At 45.6% G+C, this 18,635-nt stretch overlaps 1 protein-coding gene across 1 annotated transcript; it reads left to right on the forward strand.

Moving 5' to 3' along the window:
• Window positions 1-4,162: 4,162 nt before the first annotated feature.
• Window positions 4,163-13,136, forward strand: sod1 (superoxide dismutase 1, soluble). The gene is made up of 5 exons (XM_084462792.1): window positions 4,163-4,323; window positions 5,323-5,419; window positions 5,637-5,706; window positions 8,263-8,380; window positions 12,386-13,136. The coding sequence occupies exons 1-5, from the start codon at window positions 4,252-4,254 to the stop codon at window positions 12,491-12,493; spliced, it is 465 nt and encodes a 154-aa protein (XP_084318918.1). The 5' UTR covers window positions 4,163-4,251; the 3' UTR covers window positions 12,494-13,136.
• The last annotated feature ends 5,499 nt before the right edge of the window (window positions 13,137-18,635 follow it).

Consider the following 18,635-nt stretch of genomic DNA (forward strand, 5'->3'; position numbering starts at 1 on the left):
GAATTGGACCGAGGAGTGTACTCATATGGAACTAGGCTGCACACGCCCGCCCGCGACAAGAGCTGAATTGTAGTCAGCTTTCCCCGCTGCGCGCAGGACGCGTTCGTCCCCCGCTGATCCGAGCGAGAACGCAGGCGGAATGTCGCTCCCCGTCTGAACAACCTTGACTCCTGGAATCCCAAGGTCTTTCATATTGAAATTCTCTTGATGGTCTGGAAAGTTGCGAGACGTGTTAAAGGAGTGCATCAGTCGTGAGCCTTGACAGCAGGCTACCAGCCTGCGCTGCGCTCAGCACAAAGTTGGATGAATGGATGGACTTATTGGAATCCTGGAAAATGTTTATTGCGCTCTAAAATCATGAAAGCATAAATGTAAAAATGCAGCAACAGAAGTAGTCTAGATGAGATGGTGGTTTAAATGAATGGCAACACATAAATTGAGACATAAATTGAGACTGGTGATAATGCTGATAATCTACAGTAGGGCCTACCTCTGGCTGAGTTCATGGTTACAGCCATTCATCTCTTACACATGCACAATCTACTTTGGACGTTAAATCCATCCATCAATCAAACTAGCGAATTCAATGGCCGGTCATGGCAAAGCACCCGCTAACGCAGGCTACCCCCCTCCCCACGATCCAGGGCTAGGAAACCGGTTCATCCAGTTTATTTGAATATAAAAGAATTGGGGGGGGGGGGGGGTTACAATAGTCTAGTCCAGGTTCGCTGGCGAGTGACGAGCTAGTCAGATGGCGCATGCATGTGTGGACATTGTAGGCCGATTCTGTAAAACCTAAAGAATAAAAGTAGGCTACGTTCAACATTCATTGGAGTGGTCCAATTGGATAGGCTAGTCTAATCTTAATAAATTGAGGACCTGTATTTTCAGTGTTTGCTGGTAGCGAATGCCATGTGCACAGACAGACAGGGAGGAAATCTATTCGTTTCATTGTTTCATTGTTTGTGCTCTGTATGCACAAGATAGTTAATGTTCGGATATAATTGGCAGTAGGGCGGGAAAAAAACCTATCAAAGGCCAAGATTAGAAGGGATTTGAAGATGTAATTGGTCATTTTAAATGGGCCTACTTTATCTTTTGATGCCTATTTGAACGGACTGCATCGATCAATGCAATGACTCTCCATGTTTTTCAGTTTTACCCTTTTCATCAATAAAACATCATTTTTACAACCATGTCTCATTGATTGGGAAGGCATTTAGAGCTGCCGGTCTATTAGCCTACATTCGGACTCAGAGGATGACATAACTGTTTATTGAGAAACAATTGCAGGCTGGCTATATAAAGAAATACCACAATGCATGTAGTCTAGATATATTACATTATGGTTAGGCTATAGCCTACACTTTATGGTAGACTGCCCTCTCGCTCGCTAAGCAGGCTACATTGTGGCTGTTTTGTTCATCGCAGAAGCCTATAGCCTAGGCTACACATTAAAAAAATGTTTTTTTTTATATAGGCCTAGAAGGAATCAGAATATGTGGAAATTTAATTTTAGCCTATTTTAATACAATTCAAATTCTGCTTAGAGGGAATTATTTTCAACGGACATTATGACCTGAGCATAATTAATAATTATCTAAGTTAATATAGGCCTATGAGAACGCAACGCTTTTTAAGATAGGCTAGGCCTATGCGTCTTGTGATTGTACTGTAGCCTAGGCTACAACTTAAGGCTTGGCCCTATTGAATTCCTTTTATAGCCTAGGCTACTCATTATTATCGAATTATCTAGTTGATATAATATATTATGAATAAAACAATAAGCCGTTTTAATGGCTATGGACTACTAGTTGTAGCTATACACGAGTTGATGCGCTCTGCTCTTACGCACGGTTGAGGCGGCAGCTCAAATACACTTCGCACATATCCTCTGCTATAGCCTCTCACAGACAGCTAGGTGCACTTCATGCATTGGTAGACAGTTCTGTTCTTGCTGCAGCTTGTCTTCACCATGCAGGTATTTTGGTGGGGGTATTCTTCTGTGGACACTGCGAGGGGCGCCGCCGGTGGCTTGGGCGCCAGAGCGCGCAGCTCTTCAGCCAACTGGAGATGTCGCGTCTGGGGAGGCTCTGCGTCTCTCCACCAGTCCCCAGCGAGTCCAAGCTCCCCCAATGAATAATACTTATTTATAATAGCCTACGTAGCGCGAAACTGTGCATATAATAGGCTGTAGCCAGCGCGAAACTGCGCATTCCCTATAGCCGTTCATGGAACGGCTGGCGGCCGGTATAAATAAATAAAAACATACACGATATTTTCTTATTTGAATGATCTTGAATATATATATATTCAAGATCATTCAAATAACAAAATATTGTGTATATTGTGCATGTGAACGCACTCACTGTCAAACCTGCCGCTATCTATGCACAAGATAGTTAATGTCCGGATATGATTGGCAATGAGTGATCTTTACTCATGGCGACTATGTCAATTTTGTATGGATCCACAAGTCGATCAAGCTTATTTTTTCTTTGTATCGTGCTGAAGCCATATAGCCTACTGCGCTCAGACTTGGCTACAGCTGGTGCCCCGTCTTCAAATTTACTTCCGGGGTTTACGAGTAGCCTACCAGTTGAATGCGTTCCAGAAACAAAACGCAAAACCCCCACGTTCACCACATCTTTACTAACAAATATATTTACAATACTGTTATTTTGCGCTTTTGACATAACAGCCACCACGTCTTGACCCGACGTCAGTTACCGAGATAGATAGGCTACTGTAGGCCTAGATATAGGTGTTCGTAATAATTAAATTACATCCAGATGGAGAAAACATGTGTTTGAGAACAAGGTAATAATAACAATTAAACGTTATTTGTATAGCACCTTTTATACAGATAAATTCAGCTCAAAGTGCTTTACAACAGAGCATTTAAATTAAAGAATGTGAAACTTAATGATGCTTCATTCGTAGACTATAGGAGAAAAACACTGAGCCCAGCCTGCTAAATCTACTCAAAGACGCCACCTGGCGGTGGTGCATCACTAAAACGAAATAACACCCGTCTGAAATCCCACGAGATTTCCAACGGGATTTCCCTGCCAAATACCGCAGGTGAAATGCTGCAGCATGTGACATTTCTAACTTCCCACCTCTGTATATTCGGTATCAGTAATACGGTAATATGGTATCAGCTTGCTGATTGGGTAACACCTCTGACACACCCACCAAACAAGAGTTATATAACGGGTAGTTCCGATGATTCTGATTAGCTGGATGCTGTTGTAAAATACTCTATAATCACACACATGACTGCATAACTAATCATTTTTTGTATTAATGCGCCGTCAATCCTGTTAACATTTCAAAACATCTGAACATTCGATCCAATACATTTACTATTACAGTAGGCTACCTATCTTTCTTGTGTAGCTAATGTGCCGGCATTATTAGCATCTAGGGAGCAGCAGCCCCACAAACTCATCTGATAGTGATACATTGCAAACGTTTTGTCTTGGCATTCTAGGATGCCCCTTGCTATTGTTTCCAAAAACCCGTTAGCCGAGTCTGCCAGTAATGCGAGAAAAGCCGAGGAAGAAGCGGTGGCATTAAAAATGTTAGTTGCAGTCTGTCAAATAATTGGATTTAAATGGTTATTTCACATCGGCCTATCATTTTTACACTTTTGTTACAGACATCCGTGGAGCATGTGCATGTACTCGCAGCATATAACTAGTTGGTGAAAAGAACAGATAAAAAATGTGTTCATCTAAAGTTACGCTACCTACCGTAATTCGTGATTGGATGGCCATAAACCTAGTGCTATATTGCGACAGGCAGTCAGAATCACATAGTTATTAGGAGCATTTATTTTGAAACACATAACCAGTTTGTTGGCATTTAGTTTTGACAACTGATCAGTTTATGTTGCACAGCAAACAAGTAGCCTAGAACCGTTTTGAGGAAACTTGTCTTTCAACCCGGAAACCGTAGCAAAACGGTGCCCAACGTTTTCAGATTAAACTCACCCTCAGACCTCACCACTCAACTGACGCTGGGGGAGAGCCTGGTGACGCAACTCTAGTACACGGCTGTGGTCCAACCAGCGTACGGTCTGCACAAGCCAATCAAATCCGTATTTATCCACCACCCCGTTTGTGATTGGATACTAATATATCATGCTAAACTGAAAAGTAGTTGCTTTGCTGCAAGAAAGAACATTTGCGCTCAGTGTTGCATACGTTTTAACGCGTAACTGTGAACAATCCCCAAGTTGCAAAGATGGTGCTAAAAGCCGTGTGTGTGCTGAAAGGAACAGGAGACGTAACTGGAACAGTGTTCTTTGTGCAAGAGGTAAAAATATCTCGAGATTGGTTCATGCATTTGGGTTTAGCGAGCTGGCTAGCTAGGTGGCTAAGCAATGTGGGCCGCCATCCATGAAAAGTGCTTTCGTTAGGTTCATTGGAATCAAACAGCTTAAAAAGACAGTTTCATATGACCTATGTTTTACCATCACTTAATTATGTTGTGCAACATCCTTACCAATGACGTATAAATTGTAGTTTGTAAACAGACTATAGGACTAAATTACTATAATTCTGGTTAGCAAGTTAGAATTGTAGCTAACGTTAACTTGACATGCCTGTCGGTTCACTTGTGCTCCCACTAGCACCACTTATGAACTGGACGTCTTGACCATTCATAACTGATAATGATTCAGCATGCTAGCTAGTAAAGTTGTGAACCTGTGATACTGGCTTGTCTCACACCTGCTCCAGCGTTTGTAATGATCACCTTCACGCAGTCTGTTTAGCACAAACGACATGGAGCACTTTGGTTTGTAAATCCCATTCAACGCGCGTTGTGTAACCAGATATAACGTAAGACATGGCTAGACGCGTGTTGTGTAACCAGATATAGTGAGTTGGCTATAGCTGTTCATTTTGATTAATATTTTGTAGTACTGGTTTATCTCATTGTGACTTGCTCCTCTTTTTCAAAAGAGTCTTTTAGCTAGCTATAACGTTTGGCTTGCCATGACCATATTGTGCTGACTCATTGCCTTGGCCAGCTGACTTGCTTTTGTAATAACGTTAGGTAACGTTAGCCAGCTACGCTATCTCATAGTTGACCTGCAGGCGCTCCCACCCAGATAGCAAGTACGATACGTTGGCACGACGTTGGGCAAACCGCGTGACATTCTCTGTCGGTAATGGTCGCTGTAGGATGTGTTATGGTCTTATAACTATTAGCTATTGTGTCTGTTTGACCCAAGTTCTCACTCTCTCTCTCTCTCTCTCTCTCTCTCTCTCTCTCTGTGTCTCTCTCTCTCTCTCTGTGTCTCTGTCTCAGAGTGACGCAGCTCCAGTCAAAGTGACAGGAGCGATCTCAGGTCTGGCCCCTGGGGAACATGGTTTCCATGTCCACGCCTTTGGGGACAACACTAATGGTTAGCATCTGGCAAACGTTTTGTGCTGTGTGGGCTCCAGTTACACTGCCCTCCTCATCTCACCATCCTGTACTTCATCCATTTTCACTGTAACCCCTAAAACACACTAATCAGAGAACCATGCTGTGTCATTCTGACACTGTCATTCGTTGTCCATCTGGAGGGGAGGGCTGTTTCAAGCCACTGTTGTCAGTGACCTTGTTCTCTGATGTCCCAGGGTGCATCAGTGCTGGCCCCCATTTCAACCCTGACAACATGACCCACGGAGGACCCACTGATAAAGTCAGGTGAGTCACATCAGTTCATTCTTTATTTAATCTTAAACTGCATTTCGTAAAAGACTCATAGGTTAGTTGGTGTTGTCCCTGTTGAACTCTGGCTATTTAGATCCAAAGGAATATGGATCTGACTAACCTTGCTTTCCAGACTGTTAGCCGGTAAGGGACCATTTTACATTTATGGGAGGGGTTCACTAGAGGAAAACCCGGAGAGGGTCATTCTTTTTGAATTTTAGTCCAAGGGAGAGTTACTGTTTTTTTAATTTGAGTCCAGGGGAGGGTCAAACAAATTTGAATCGATCGAAATATAATATGGTTTCTTCAGCTTTTCGGAACTCAGCAAGCTGTTTTGTATGACCTGGTGTGTCATTTCTTTTTGGCTGTATAATAATATAATAAGCAAAACTAGGGGCCCACTTTAAACCTGTGCTGCTGTCTCGAAAATGGAAGACTGTGTCGGATGTGTTGGAGGAGTTGCACAGCCACAAAACCATTGACTCGATTTGACCTCTGTCCAAGGGAGGGTCACGCCTTGTCTGCCAGTCACCCCTCATTCTAAATGACGATCAGTCCCTAACTGATCTGAGCAGTCTTGTGCAAGTTCACACTTTACATGAGCTAGTTCAAAGTAGGGCTGGATACTGACAAGGATATGATGCGTATCATATGATACATGGGTCACGATATGATGTTTCACGATATATTGCAATGCAATACATATTGCGATACTCTACATAATTTACTGAAAATGGTAAAATATAGCTGAAAATACAACTCCATCCCCCGCTCCCTGGAGGTGATCCTGATGGCGGGGGAAATATAAGGACATTTTAAATCCATCTAAAATATGAATAATGTATCTAACAAAACAGCAGACTGGGTGCTCAAGTGGGTTGAGGCAGGTGAACCAAGAAGGTGCTCTTTAGCAGGGAGTCATATTACCATGGAAAAGAAAAAACTAAGGCAGCTCTGCTGGTACAAAATTAAAAAGCCTTTATTATTGGGCTAGTTCATGATGAACATTTAAAAATGCCTACATGTTTCGGCCAAGAGGCCTTCGTCAGGGCAGGTCAAACAAACATGTCCAGCTGCAGTCTTAAACAGAGACACAGACCTGAGTGGGGCATATGGGCGGAGCCCCTCAATCATTCAATCATCAGAGGTCAACAATCAGATCAACATAGCACCTGCATCAAGGTGAAGTATACAGAAAATATTTATAAAAAACATACAATCAATAAGATGTTACATCAAACACAGTCAGGTGCAACAATAGGAAGCACCCCACAGTATTACCATAAATCCTCTAATAGTGGCCTGTATTCAATTATAGGCCGGGTCTCTTATAATGGCCGGGGGCACGGTCAACCTCGGACAAATACAGGCCTGCTCCCTATACAGGCCGGGTCAACAGGTGAGGGGGAAAAAAGCTTGACACGTTGTTTGAGGTGGTAACAAACGTGGCGCCGACCATAAGAAAATTTGATGTGAAATTTAAAGAGCTTTGCAGTATGCTACAGAACATTCGGGAGAGCAAGCTGCAAAGCACTTTGGCATCGACCCGAAGATCTCGCCGTTTGGTGAGAGTTATGCCGGGTGCAGACTAGAGGATTTTCAGATCTTAACCGATTTTATAAACATGGGAGACCACAGACATAACGATAATAGTAACCGATTTTTTATATTTTAATCGTAAGAACGCACACTCCACGATTCAGTCAAGATGCAGGACTGCACACTACACGATTTCAGAGTGGCGATTCATTCCAGGGAAATGCGATCTCAGAAACTCGTGTTATCAAACGTGACTTCAGATCAAAACAAACATGGTCTTCACTTCCTGAACTGCAATTAAATGTTTTCTAATAAAGGCTTTACCCAAACGTCTCTCTGCCACACATAACGTTGCCACGCTAAACGTTTACAGCTAATGTTATGTTAGCTTTAGCATTTTAGCTAGCTCACCATGGATATTTCGGCCCAACTCTATTCTTTGTCAGTCCTGTTATGGTATGTTTTGCAGGATACTTTGAACAAGTACTCGTGTTCTCTCCACAACTCAACAAGCTTGTCCTCCATTTGGACTGTCCACCTAGCTCTGGAGACAAAGCTCCTCTTGTTATTGTTATTGGCAGTCATGTTACTGTCGCCTAGCTACAAACAATCCTGGTGATGCTTCCCAGTTAGCTCTCACATTGGCTATTGTGGGTTTCCACTCTATTCCATCGCTGTCCCAAGGATAAATATCAAACATGTTTGATATTTACGATTCAAAATCGGGGAGACTCCGATCAGTCGGGAACGTTAAGATTAGGTCGGTAAACACCTCACACTACAGGATCATTTGGGCAGATAATCGGTTCCGACAAGCCTTGATTCAGGAACGCCCCCCCGATTGTCGGGAGGGGTGAATCGGAGCTAAAATTGGGCTTCAAATCCTCTAGTCTGCACCTGGCATAACATAAATACACACACACACACAACACCTACCTGATTCATCATCACCCAAATGGCAGAAGCCGACGGTAGATCAGTGATCCTACTCTGTCTACTCTGTGTCTCCAGGCACGTTGGGGACCTGGGGAACGTAACTGCGGGAGGCGACAACGTGGCCAATATCAGCATCGAGGACAAACAGATCACCCTCGCCGGAGCTCAGTCCATCATCGGCAGAACCATGGTGGTAAGGAGGGAACCTTCCTGTCATCTGCAGCTCCACTGGAGATGGTCACATTACTGCATGGCTGCTGCTTTCACTACAGACAGCAGGGGTGCAAACTGGTCACCCTTTTGTCTAAATTAACTGTTTTGAATCCAAAATAAGTAATTTGTATAGATCGGGTGAATTTTTGAAGTGGGTGGTGTCTGGGTCTGTGAGAACAGAGTCACGTGGAATGAAATAAGACGTCTAATGAGTTGTCAAAAGAAAGGCCTGTGCTTGGAGCATATACTCTCGTTTAGCTACGCTAGCTCTTGCTGTCTTGCTACAGTACCTAGCATTTATAGCCAGCTAGCTAGCGGTCTCTTTAGCTAGAGATATCATGGGTAACGTTAACTAGATCGGAAAAAGACAGCGCAGTCAGTGTTGCCAACTTGGCGACTTTGTCGCTCTATCTGGCGACTTTCCAGACCCCCTTAGCAACTTAATTAGTCAAAAGCGACCAGCGACAAATCTAGCGAGTTTTTCTGGTCATTTGGGGAATGATTGTGTTGACAGAGCTCTGCAGAAGCATCTAACATATCCCGTTCCGCGGTTCACGTTACAACCGAGCTCATGAGAGGCGTACAGTGAGGGCTGCCGTCTCCTCCTCCTCACCGCTCACAGCGCTCATACAGCCAATCTGACTAGATAGCAGTCCCCGGCTAGCAGTCCCCGGCTAGCAGTCCCCGGCTAGCAGTCCCCGGGTAGCAGTTCCTAGGTAGCAGTCCAGCCAGCTGCAGCAGCTAGCGGGATGAGTGGACACGTGACCAGTCTGAGCAAGAACTGCTTTTCTAGTAATTTTGCCTCTTTCAGAAATGCCTATTAGGCAAATTAGTTGATTGTCATCTAGCTACTTCTAGCTCCTTTTGGGAGAGCCAACAGCTACTTTCCTAACAGAGGAGTTGGCAACACTGAGTTCAGTTTATCTTGTGTACTGTTTGTATGTGGCTGTAACAATGAAATGCACAAACTTACTTTCACTTTCAAATACGTGCTCTACATCCATCTATTTTGTACCAAGATAAACTATAGGGGTGATAGTAGACTACCAAAATCAATCATCAACCTTTTTAGGCTGTTTCTACCAAATAGCCTAGTCAACAATGACGTTAGCCTGATATCAGATAGTGTCAGTTAACATTGAGATCTCGATGGAGTGGGTGGATTTGAATGTCTGGACCCAGGCTTCAAGGATCGCCCTACCGCTCAAGATTCAACAAAAGATTCCTTTTGTTTGTCACATGTACTGTATGGCGTACAGTCATAGTGAAATGTTCCTGCTAGCTCCAAGATTATGCTACACACTCTTATACTCAATTTCCAAATTACAAATTTACAAGTTACAAATTACAAAAATTTAAAAAATTACAAATTAACACAAATTACACAATATGTAAGTAAGGGGGAGGGCATGGGTGAGTTATGTACATGGGTGAGTTATGTACCTGCTATAGCTATAATAAATAATCCTGGGGGGGTTGACATTTGCATTGTAATTAGTTATGTTCTATACACTAGATATCCTGATCCTCTGGGTATAGTGGGTCTATACATTAGAGCAGGGGTACTCAAATACAAATCCTAAGGTTCCACAATTTTAACCCCAATAACGTCTTTTACGAAAGCAATTATATTACAAATACACCCCCCCAAACAGTTCACACACACACACACACCCAACAAAGGTGAATCAAACGATTTCAAGTCTTTCTCCTTATATCCTCCTTTCCTATCCCCTCTCCTCTTGTCTCTTTCCTCTACTCCTGTCTCCTCTCCTCACCTTGTAATGGAGAAATTCAAATCTATCTTTATTTCATGTCTGACCTGTATTCAGAACTTATGTGAATGTGGGTTTGTGATAACATTTATTAACACTTCCTATCCTCTCAACCTTGTGTATCCTCTCCTCTTACCTTCTCTCCTGTCTGCTATCCTCTCATCACCTCCTGTATCCTCTCCTCTTGTCTCCTCTCCTGTCTCCTATCCTCCCACCTCCTGTATCCTCCTCTCGTCTTCTCTCCTGTCTGCTATCTTCTCCTCCTGTATCCTCTCCTCTCGTCTTCTCTCCTGTCTGCTATCTTCTCCTCCTGTATCCTCTCCTCTTGTCTCCTCTCCTGTCTCCTATCCTCTCACCTCCTGTATCCTCTCCTCTCGTCTTCTCTCCTGTCTGCTATCTTCTCCTCCTGTATCCTCTCCTCTCGTCTTCTCTCCTGTCTGCTATCTTCTCCTCCTGTATCCTCTCCTCTTGTCTTCTCTCCTGTTTTCCCACCTCACCTCCTGTCTTATCTCCTCACCTCCTCTATCCTCTCCTCTTTATCTCCTCTCCTGTCTCGTATGCTCTCCTCCTGTCTCAACTCGCATGATCCCAGTGTTGCCAGATCGGATTGACAATTTCCCGACCGCCCAATATCATAAGGTGGCCCACATGGACGGAACACCCAAATCTGGCAACCCTGCCAACGCAACCCCCTCAAAGCAACCCTGCCAACGCCCTCAAAGCAGAGGACATTCCAAGGGGAGGGTTGCAGGGGAGAAAGAGGAGAATTCTGACTCGGAATGAAAAGTAGGCCCATATTTGCCTAGAGTCCGGAGACAGTTGTGGTTCGGTCCAGATCTGGACCGGAGTCTGGTCTTTGAGGATGGATGCATTAGATAAGAGTACCAGCTGGATGGCTTGCGGAAAGAAGCTCTTCCTGAGTCTCTGTGCTTACCATGTGTGTATGGTATCTTTTCCCTGGCTGTAGCAGAGATGAGTCCTAACCCACCACCCATGCTAATTACACTAGGGAGCCCTTGGGAGTAGTAATCTTACCTGAGGATTCTCAACGGTATTTTGGGAAATACCCCTGGCAGCCTCAAGAGGGAGTAGTAATACTACTCATTGACACACAGCCTATTGGCTCTTATAGATTTCATGATTTCTTTGGTCTTTCACGATGGTCACCATGTCAGATTAGGCTAGGCGTGGGCCGGTATGAGATTTTGACGGTATGATGACCTTGACCTATGTAATGGATTTAACTGATCTAGTCAAAAAGGATTTACCAAGATTCGCTCAAAAGGTTAAGTCTGGTTTATTGAGAAAACAATACGAGCGCAAGGACTTCCTGGACAACGCAACATGAGTGGTTCATCCAAAGAAGTGCCGCCTCCTGATCTTGCGCTGCCTTATATTCAAGCAAAACACAGGTACGGCGCTTCCAGGATGTGATTGGCTAACCCATTGTACGTCATATGAAATGGCAGGCATGGCCGAGAATACAGACGTGACATGGGAAAAGGCGGCAATTTCTTGAAGACAAAGGATGTTTTTTCTGGAGTAGACATTTCTAGGTGTGTGGACCTCCTGGAGGTGGTGAATTACAAAAGGAGAGAGAGGACAAAGGTTTAAGGTGTTTGGCATAGAAAGGTCTTGAGGCCAGTTGTAAATTCTATGACACCTACTATGGTTTCATGATCTCACGGTATCTCTGAGCAAGACTAATAATAATGCTTTATCATTGAACAAAATGTATTTTATTGAGAAATAAAATACAGAACATTTGGAGCATTAATAAACGTAAAGTAGTAAACTCCTAAATAAAATTAAAATAAATGCAGTCTCTTAAGGGAGCCTTGCAGCTCAATCAGCCTAGCTTGTTTTTTTGCATACATGCTCACTTTCTACACATTTGCTCACTTTCAGAGGTTATAGAGCTGAAATGTAAGCATGTTCACTTTTAAAGAAATACCAGGATGGTGAAAAGCTGCAGCACTGATAAGTGCTAGAAGCTCCCCACTGTATACTTCTCTATGCATGTTTACAAACCGTTTTTTATGTTAGAATTTAGTCTTGTTAGAATTTAGTCTTGTTAAAGACTTAACTTGGGGCAATACTGAATGTATGAGTAGCTGAGTGTTCGTAACACGAAATGTTCTTAAAGCCTGCGACCTCTATGACCTGTCTCCCTCCCTCGCTCCTGTTGACCTCTGACCTTCCCTCCACAGATCCACGAGAAGGCCGATGACCTGGGGAAAGGTAGCGACGAGGAGAGCCTAAAGACGGGCAACGCCGGAGCCCGTCTGGCCTGCGGAGTCATCGGCATCACCCAGTAAACCTCCGCTACACACGCCCAACCAGCAGCACTGGGAGCACTGGAAACCACTTGACGCCCAGTAGAAGACCAACATAGCTAGCCCGTGTACCAGAAAGCTCTTTGCCTGATGTGAATAGGCCGTGTCTGAAAAACAAAAATGATTCCTTGCTTCCGTCCTCCCTCCCTTCCTTGAGGTAACATGATTTGATTGGTGTAAGTTTGTGGCTCTCTACTCTGCTGTGTCCAGTCAGAACAGGGGTTTTGTCAAATAAAGGGCGGGAGGAAGGGAACATGTGAGAATTCAGACTGGGTCAGGGGGGTTTGTACTGAGAAGATATTTAAGCGCTTAAGATGTAGTTCAGCCCAGATACTTCATCCTCTCTTGGACAGCTGTATGGAAAGCCAGGTTCGACTGAACAGACGAGACGCTTGTCTTGTCATGAGTCACATGATGTTAAATCTTGAAAATAGCAGTCAACAAGAACCGTTGTTCTGGTTGGAATGTGTCTAAACAATCAGATTTAATTCTCAAACTGGTTAACACTGTCTCAGCTGTTAAATTTGAACCTGACATAAAACGTCTGTTTGTGAGTATCAGTGTGATGTATATGTATTTTCACTGTTTGCAAAGTTGGCCAATAAATTGTCACTGGTTATATTGATTTTTCCTACTGGATGTTCTGTTTAGAAACCCTGTTTGGAAATTAAATTAAGAATGCATTTCCAGAATGGCTTGGTACGTTGTAGTTGTTGTGCTCTGTTGGGGACCCTAGATGGCACCCTATTCCTGTTGAAAGGCATGCTGGGAGATTGAGCATGTTTGTTTCTCTCTAGAGCGATGTTAACTCCCTGGTTCTATGTGTACTTGCCTACTCTTACTCCCCCTTAATTTGCATAAATAACTAGATTTTCATGAGCATCACTTGCTCATTGCCTGTGAAATGTGACCATGTGATGCTACAAATACATCTGGGGAAACAAATATTTAATTTAAACAGGCTTTACATCTTTATTATGCAACCCAGGCATTCTATTTCATGAATATGCATTATTACAATGTCCGTCGCCAGTCAACTCTTATGAATAAAACATGAGCTGTCTGACCAGGCATCAGGAAGGTTGCTAATGGCAGTCCTTTGAAAAATAAATGGTATTTTATGACTGGAAATTTCAATCTGGTCTTGAAGTTCTGCTCTCTGCTCCCCGTTCACTCTTGGCCTGGTGGTCGTCTGTCAGACATTTCACTTTATAACTGATACTGCTATTCCACAGCTGTGGCCTGCTGCAGCCAACACACACTCACACAGTCTCACACACAGACACACGGTCCCCCCCCCCCCCCTGCCCCCCACTCACTCACACAGTCACACACACACACACTCACACAGTCTCACACATACGCACACAGTCTCACACACTCACTGTCACAGATGGCTGGCGTATGGCTGCTGAAATGACATGCTCTAAAGGGCCCCTCTCCTCTCAGAAGACCAGCGGATGCTCTGGTGTGTGAAGACTTGGCCCTCCTCCTCCCCTCCTCTCCTCCCCTCCTCTCCTCCTCTCCCCTCCTCTCCTCCAGGGTAATGGAAGACTTGGCCCTCTCCTCCCCTCTTCCCCTCCTCCCCTCTCCTCCTCTCCTCCCCTCCAGGGTAATGGAAGACTTGGCCCTCCCCTCTCCTCCCCTCTCCTCCTCTCCTCCCCTCCAGGGTAATGGAAGACTTGGCCCTCTCCTCCTCTCCTCCCCTCCAGGGTAAGGGAAGACTGGAGGGTCTTCAGTAGAGAGACAGGCCAGTTATAGTGTTTGCAGATGGATTTGCATTGAAAATGCATCAACTGAAGTGACTGTGTGGCTTAGAGTGGCTATGGAACGCAGATGAATGTGTTGTCATATTAAATGCATACAGAAAAATTATGTTTATTGGGAGCCCTTCAAAGTTTAGAGTGAATATATAAATTGATGTGTTTTTTGAAGTATTTAGATGACGAATAGTGGTTATTACAGTACATACTATTACAGTTAACTTCATGCGGGGTTCACAGGTGTGTGTATGTGTGAGTGTATTGCAATCATATGGGTTTATGTGTGTGTGTGCGTGTGTTTGCGAGTGTGTGTGTTTGCGTGTGTGTGTGTGTTTACGTGTGTGTGTGTGTGTGTGTGTTTGCGTGTGTGTGTGTGTGTGTGTGTGTGCAGAGCTTCTGCAGGTCAGCGAGCAGCGGCAGGCGAAGCGTTGGCGTGGAGATGAGATGGTTGTATTCCCGCCGGTTGTACAGATTAGATGATGGTGGTGATCTGACCAGAGCAAACTGACTACCAGATCTGTAGATCATGTTGTGTTATCTTTTGATGTGGGCCTTTCAGAGAGAGGCAGTATTGGTGTGTGTGTGTGTGTGTGGGGGGGGGGTTAGTGTTAGGTGGCTGGTCATCATAAACGACTTGCAGTGGTGTTTCACATTTGAATGACTATTTGTGTTCAGATAATTCAACAAAATCTTAAACACAAACAATAATAGATGTGGAAGCATTGGACACTCACTGACTGCCATACATTACACACACACACACAGCACACTGCAGGTGGGAATGGAGCATTTCACAAACTAGGTTTCATTGAAGAACCAGTCAGACTAGGTTCTAATCCTCTTCTTCTGAGAATGATTAAGCGAACTGTAACACCCTGGCAGCTCTAAGCCTACAAACACTAGTGAAACAGGACTACATTCACGGTCTGTAGTTCATTTACAGACACTTTTCACGTATAAACTCTCACACACTCACCTACACACACAGTCACACACACACACACACCTACACACACTGTCACACATACACACACACACACACACCAGAGGGGCTGGGCGTTGGTTGCTTAGCAACTCAGGCAGCTACAGTATATCCCCCGCTGAGATGACTCAGGAAGACAGCTTCTTGTTTTGGCCGTACTTACGTAACAGGTAAGAGGGAGTGTGTGTGTGTGTGTGTGTGTGTGTTACGTGTGTCTATGGTGCACTTGCTCTCCAAAGCGTTTCTGACAGCAACCAGTGTGGTCACATTTCTGGAGGCGGCCTCCTCCATTCCCTCCAGCCCAGAGAGAGACCAGGGAGAGACCAGAGGGAGACCAGGGAGAGACCAGAGAGAGACCAGGGAAAGACCAGAGAGAGACCAGGGAGAGACCAGAGAGAGACCAGGGAGAGACCAGAAAGAGACCAGGGAGAGACCAGGGAAAGACCAGAGAGAGACCAGGGAGAAACCAGGGAGAGACCAGAGAGAGACCAGGGAGAGACCAGAGAGAGACCAGAGAGAGACCAGGGAGAGACCAGAGAGAGACCAGAGAGACCAGAGAGAGACCAGGGAGAGACCAGAGAGAGACCAGGGAGAGACCAGAGAGAGACCAGGGAGAGACCAGCTGTAGGCTTTTACTGGAGACTGCTTCCCGGACGGGCATTATTATTTAATACAGAACACCTACAGAGAGATGGGAAACATTTCTCACTGTAAAGGGCTCGTTTTTCTAGGAGCATCGAGCCTAGTTTGATGAGCTATTTGTGTAAAAAACACATTTCACCTTACAGGTTTTCACACGTCTTTCCAACAGAACAAGACAGTGGTGTTATTCTGTAGAAGAGGTGGTCGCCCCCACCTCTGATGTCTTCTCCTACATCCAGAGGTCAAAGTTCAGCCCTGGCATTGTGGGGATGTTTTAGAGCCCCCGTGAGCCGAACGGAGGTCGTAGGTCGGATGCCGTACGTGGTGCCCTGGCTGTTAGAGCGCCGAGGGACTGGTAGGCCAATTACACCACCCATGTGACCTGACCCCTGACCCCGAACGCAGTGGTCTGCGTCTCATGCTCCTTAATATCCCGCCCTACAGACGCAAGTGTTAGCGTGCACTTTCACTGCTAGTCTCTCTCTCTCACTCTCCCTCTCTCTTCTTCCATTTGCTCTCTTTCCGTCACTGTCTTTCTGCCACTCTCTATCTGCCCCCGTCCTACCCCCGCCCGGCCCCGCTGCGCCATACCGGGCCGTCTGTAGGGGCGGAGCCTCTGCGCTGTGCTCCGAACGCCAACCCCCCTCGCTACCCCCCCCCCACTCTGCCCTCAATCACCGAAGGTCTTTTAAGACGCTATCGCTGTTGCTGCTGCTTTATTGCTGTTGATGTAACCGATGTGTGGCCCCTCCCTCCGTGGCCCCCCCGGCCCTGACTTGAGGCGCGCACCGCTGGTTATTTCATTTCCTGTCGGCCTACCTGATGAGATCATAGTGGACGTGAGCCTATAGGACGCCATGGCGTTCTGCTCACCGCTGGTAACGGCGTTGTGTTGGTGCCGGTGCGGGCCGCTGTGGAGGCCAGTGAAGAAGCGCCGGCCCATATTGCCGGGAGTTGAAATAAACCACGGAAATGTGATAAAGTCCCCTGTCCTGAGAGTGACCCCCACGTTTAGGCCTCCCTTGTTTTCATAGGACTCTTGGTTCCCATGTGCGTGCCTCCACACACTCACACACACACACACACACACACACACACACTCACACACACACACACACACACACACACACACGCACACACTCACGCACACACACACACACACACACACACACACACACACACACACACACACTCACACACACACGGGCATCTGCTCTTCATCTCATTGTTCTTATCAGATTAGAGCGAATAAAACAAGGAGAGAGAGGAAAAGACGAGAAAGAAAGAAGAGACGTGAGAGAGGGATGATGGGAACAGAGGAGAAGGAAATAGAGGCAGAATGCAGATCAGAGAGAGAGAGAGTTAAAGAGGGGGATGATAGAAATAAAAGGAGAAGACACAAGGGGTAGAGGATGAGAGTGGGATGATAGATGGGGGTTTTATGTTCAAGGCCAGCCTGTCAGACTGTGAGGATGGTGTGTGTTGGAGGCACAGTTGCATCTCTTAGAGACTGATCACTCAGAGAAAAATGGAGCCTTTATGTCCAAACACTGACTTTCACTTGAACTCTAAGTGGGTCCTGTGGGCCCAATGTCCAGATGTTCTTGCGGCTGACGATGACGGGCCTGGTTGGGGTACGAGGCCCGGGCCCTTATGTCCGTCTCCTGGGAGACATTCTACAGATGAATGACCTGCCGGAATCCAGCTTCGTGCCAGAGGTCAAACAGGAGTCTGGGACTCCGACCTTTGATCTTACTGTGGCCTGCTTAACCTGCAGACAAGCCACACACATGACCACACACACACACACACACACACACCACCATCTCACCCTCTCATATCACCCTAGCCTCCCTCTGTAAATTGATGACTTGTCTTTTTTATGTTTTTATTTTCTGTCATAAATAGAGAAGGTGAGAGCTGTGTTCTGTTCCTACCCAGTTAGCTAGCACATAACTCTCACTGCAGTCTCAACAAAAGTGTCTTATTTAAGGGGTAGAATTATTCTCTCTCTCTCTCTCTCTCTCTCTCTCTCTCTGTCACACACACACCCTCTGTGTAGTGTCCTCTTGCCACCCTTGTGTGTCTCCCAGACTTTGACTTTGTGCTACATTCCAGACATAGCGTGACCAGAAAGTGTCCTCTCTGCTCTGACCAAGCCAAGAGTGGTTAGACTGGACACAACACTGTCACACACCACCGGCCAGAGAGAGGAAGAGAGAGAGAGAGAGAGAAGGAGAGAAGAGAGAGAGAGAGAGAGAGATCGGTATCTTAGCTGTGGACAGAAATGCCCCATGCAAATCACTTCCTCTCACCGGTTCAGATCCTGCCTGTTTAAAGGTTCCTCTCACCGGTTCAGATCCTGCCTGTTTAAAGGTTCCTCTCACCGGTTCAGATCCTGCCTGTTTAAAGGTTCCTCTCACCGGTTCAGATCCTGCCTGTTTAAAGGTTCCCCTCACCGGTTCAGATCCTGCCTGTTTAAAGGTTCCCCTCACCGGTTCAGATCCTGCCTGTTTAAAGGTTCCCCTCACCGGTTCAGATCCTGCCTGTTTAAAGGTTCCCCTCACCGGTTCAGATCCTGCCTGTTTAAAGGTTCCCCTCACCGGTTCAGATCCTGCCTGTTTAAAGGTTCCCCTCACCGGTTCAGATCCTGCCTGTTTAAAGGTTCCTCTCACCGGTTCAGATCCTGCCTGTTTAAAGGTTCCCCTCACCGGTTCTGATCCTGCCTGTTTAAAGG

Source organism: Borostomias antarcticus (assembly GCF_949987555.1).
Source record: "Borostomias antarcticus genome assembly, contig: scaffold_70, whole genome shotgun sequence".
Classification (NCBI taxonomy): domain Eukaryota; kingdom Metazoa; phylum Chordata; class Actinopteri; order Stomiiformes; family Stomiidae; genus Borostomias; species Borostomias antarcticus.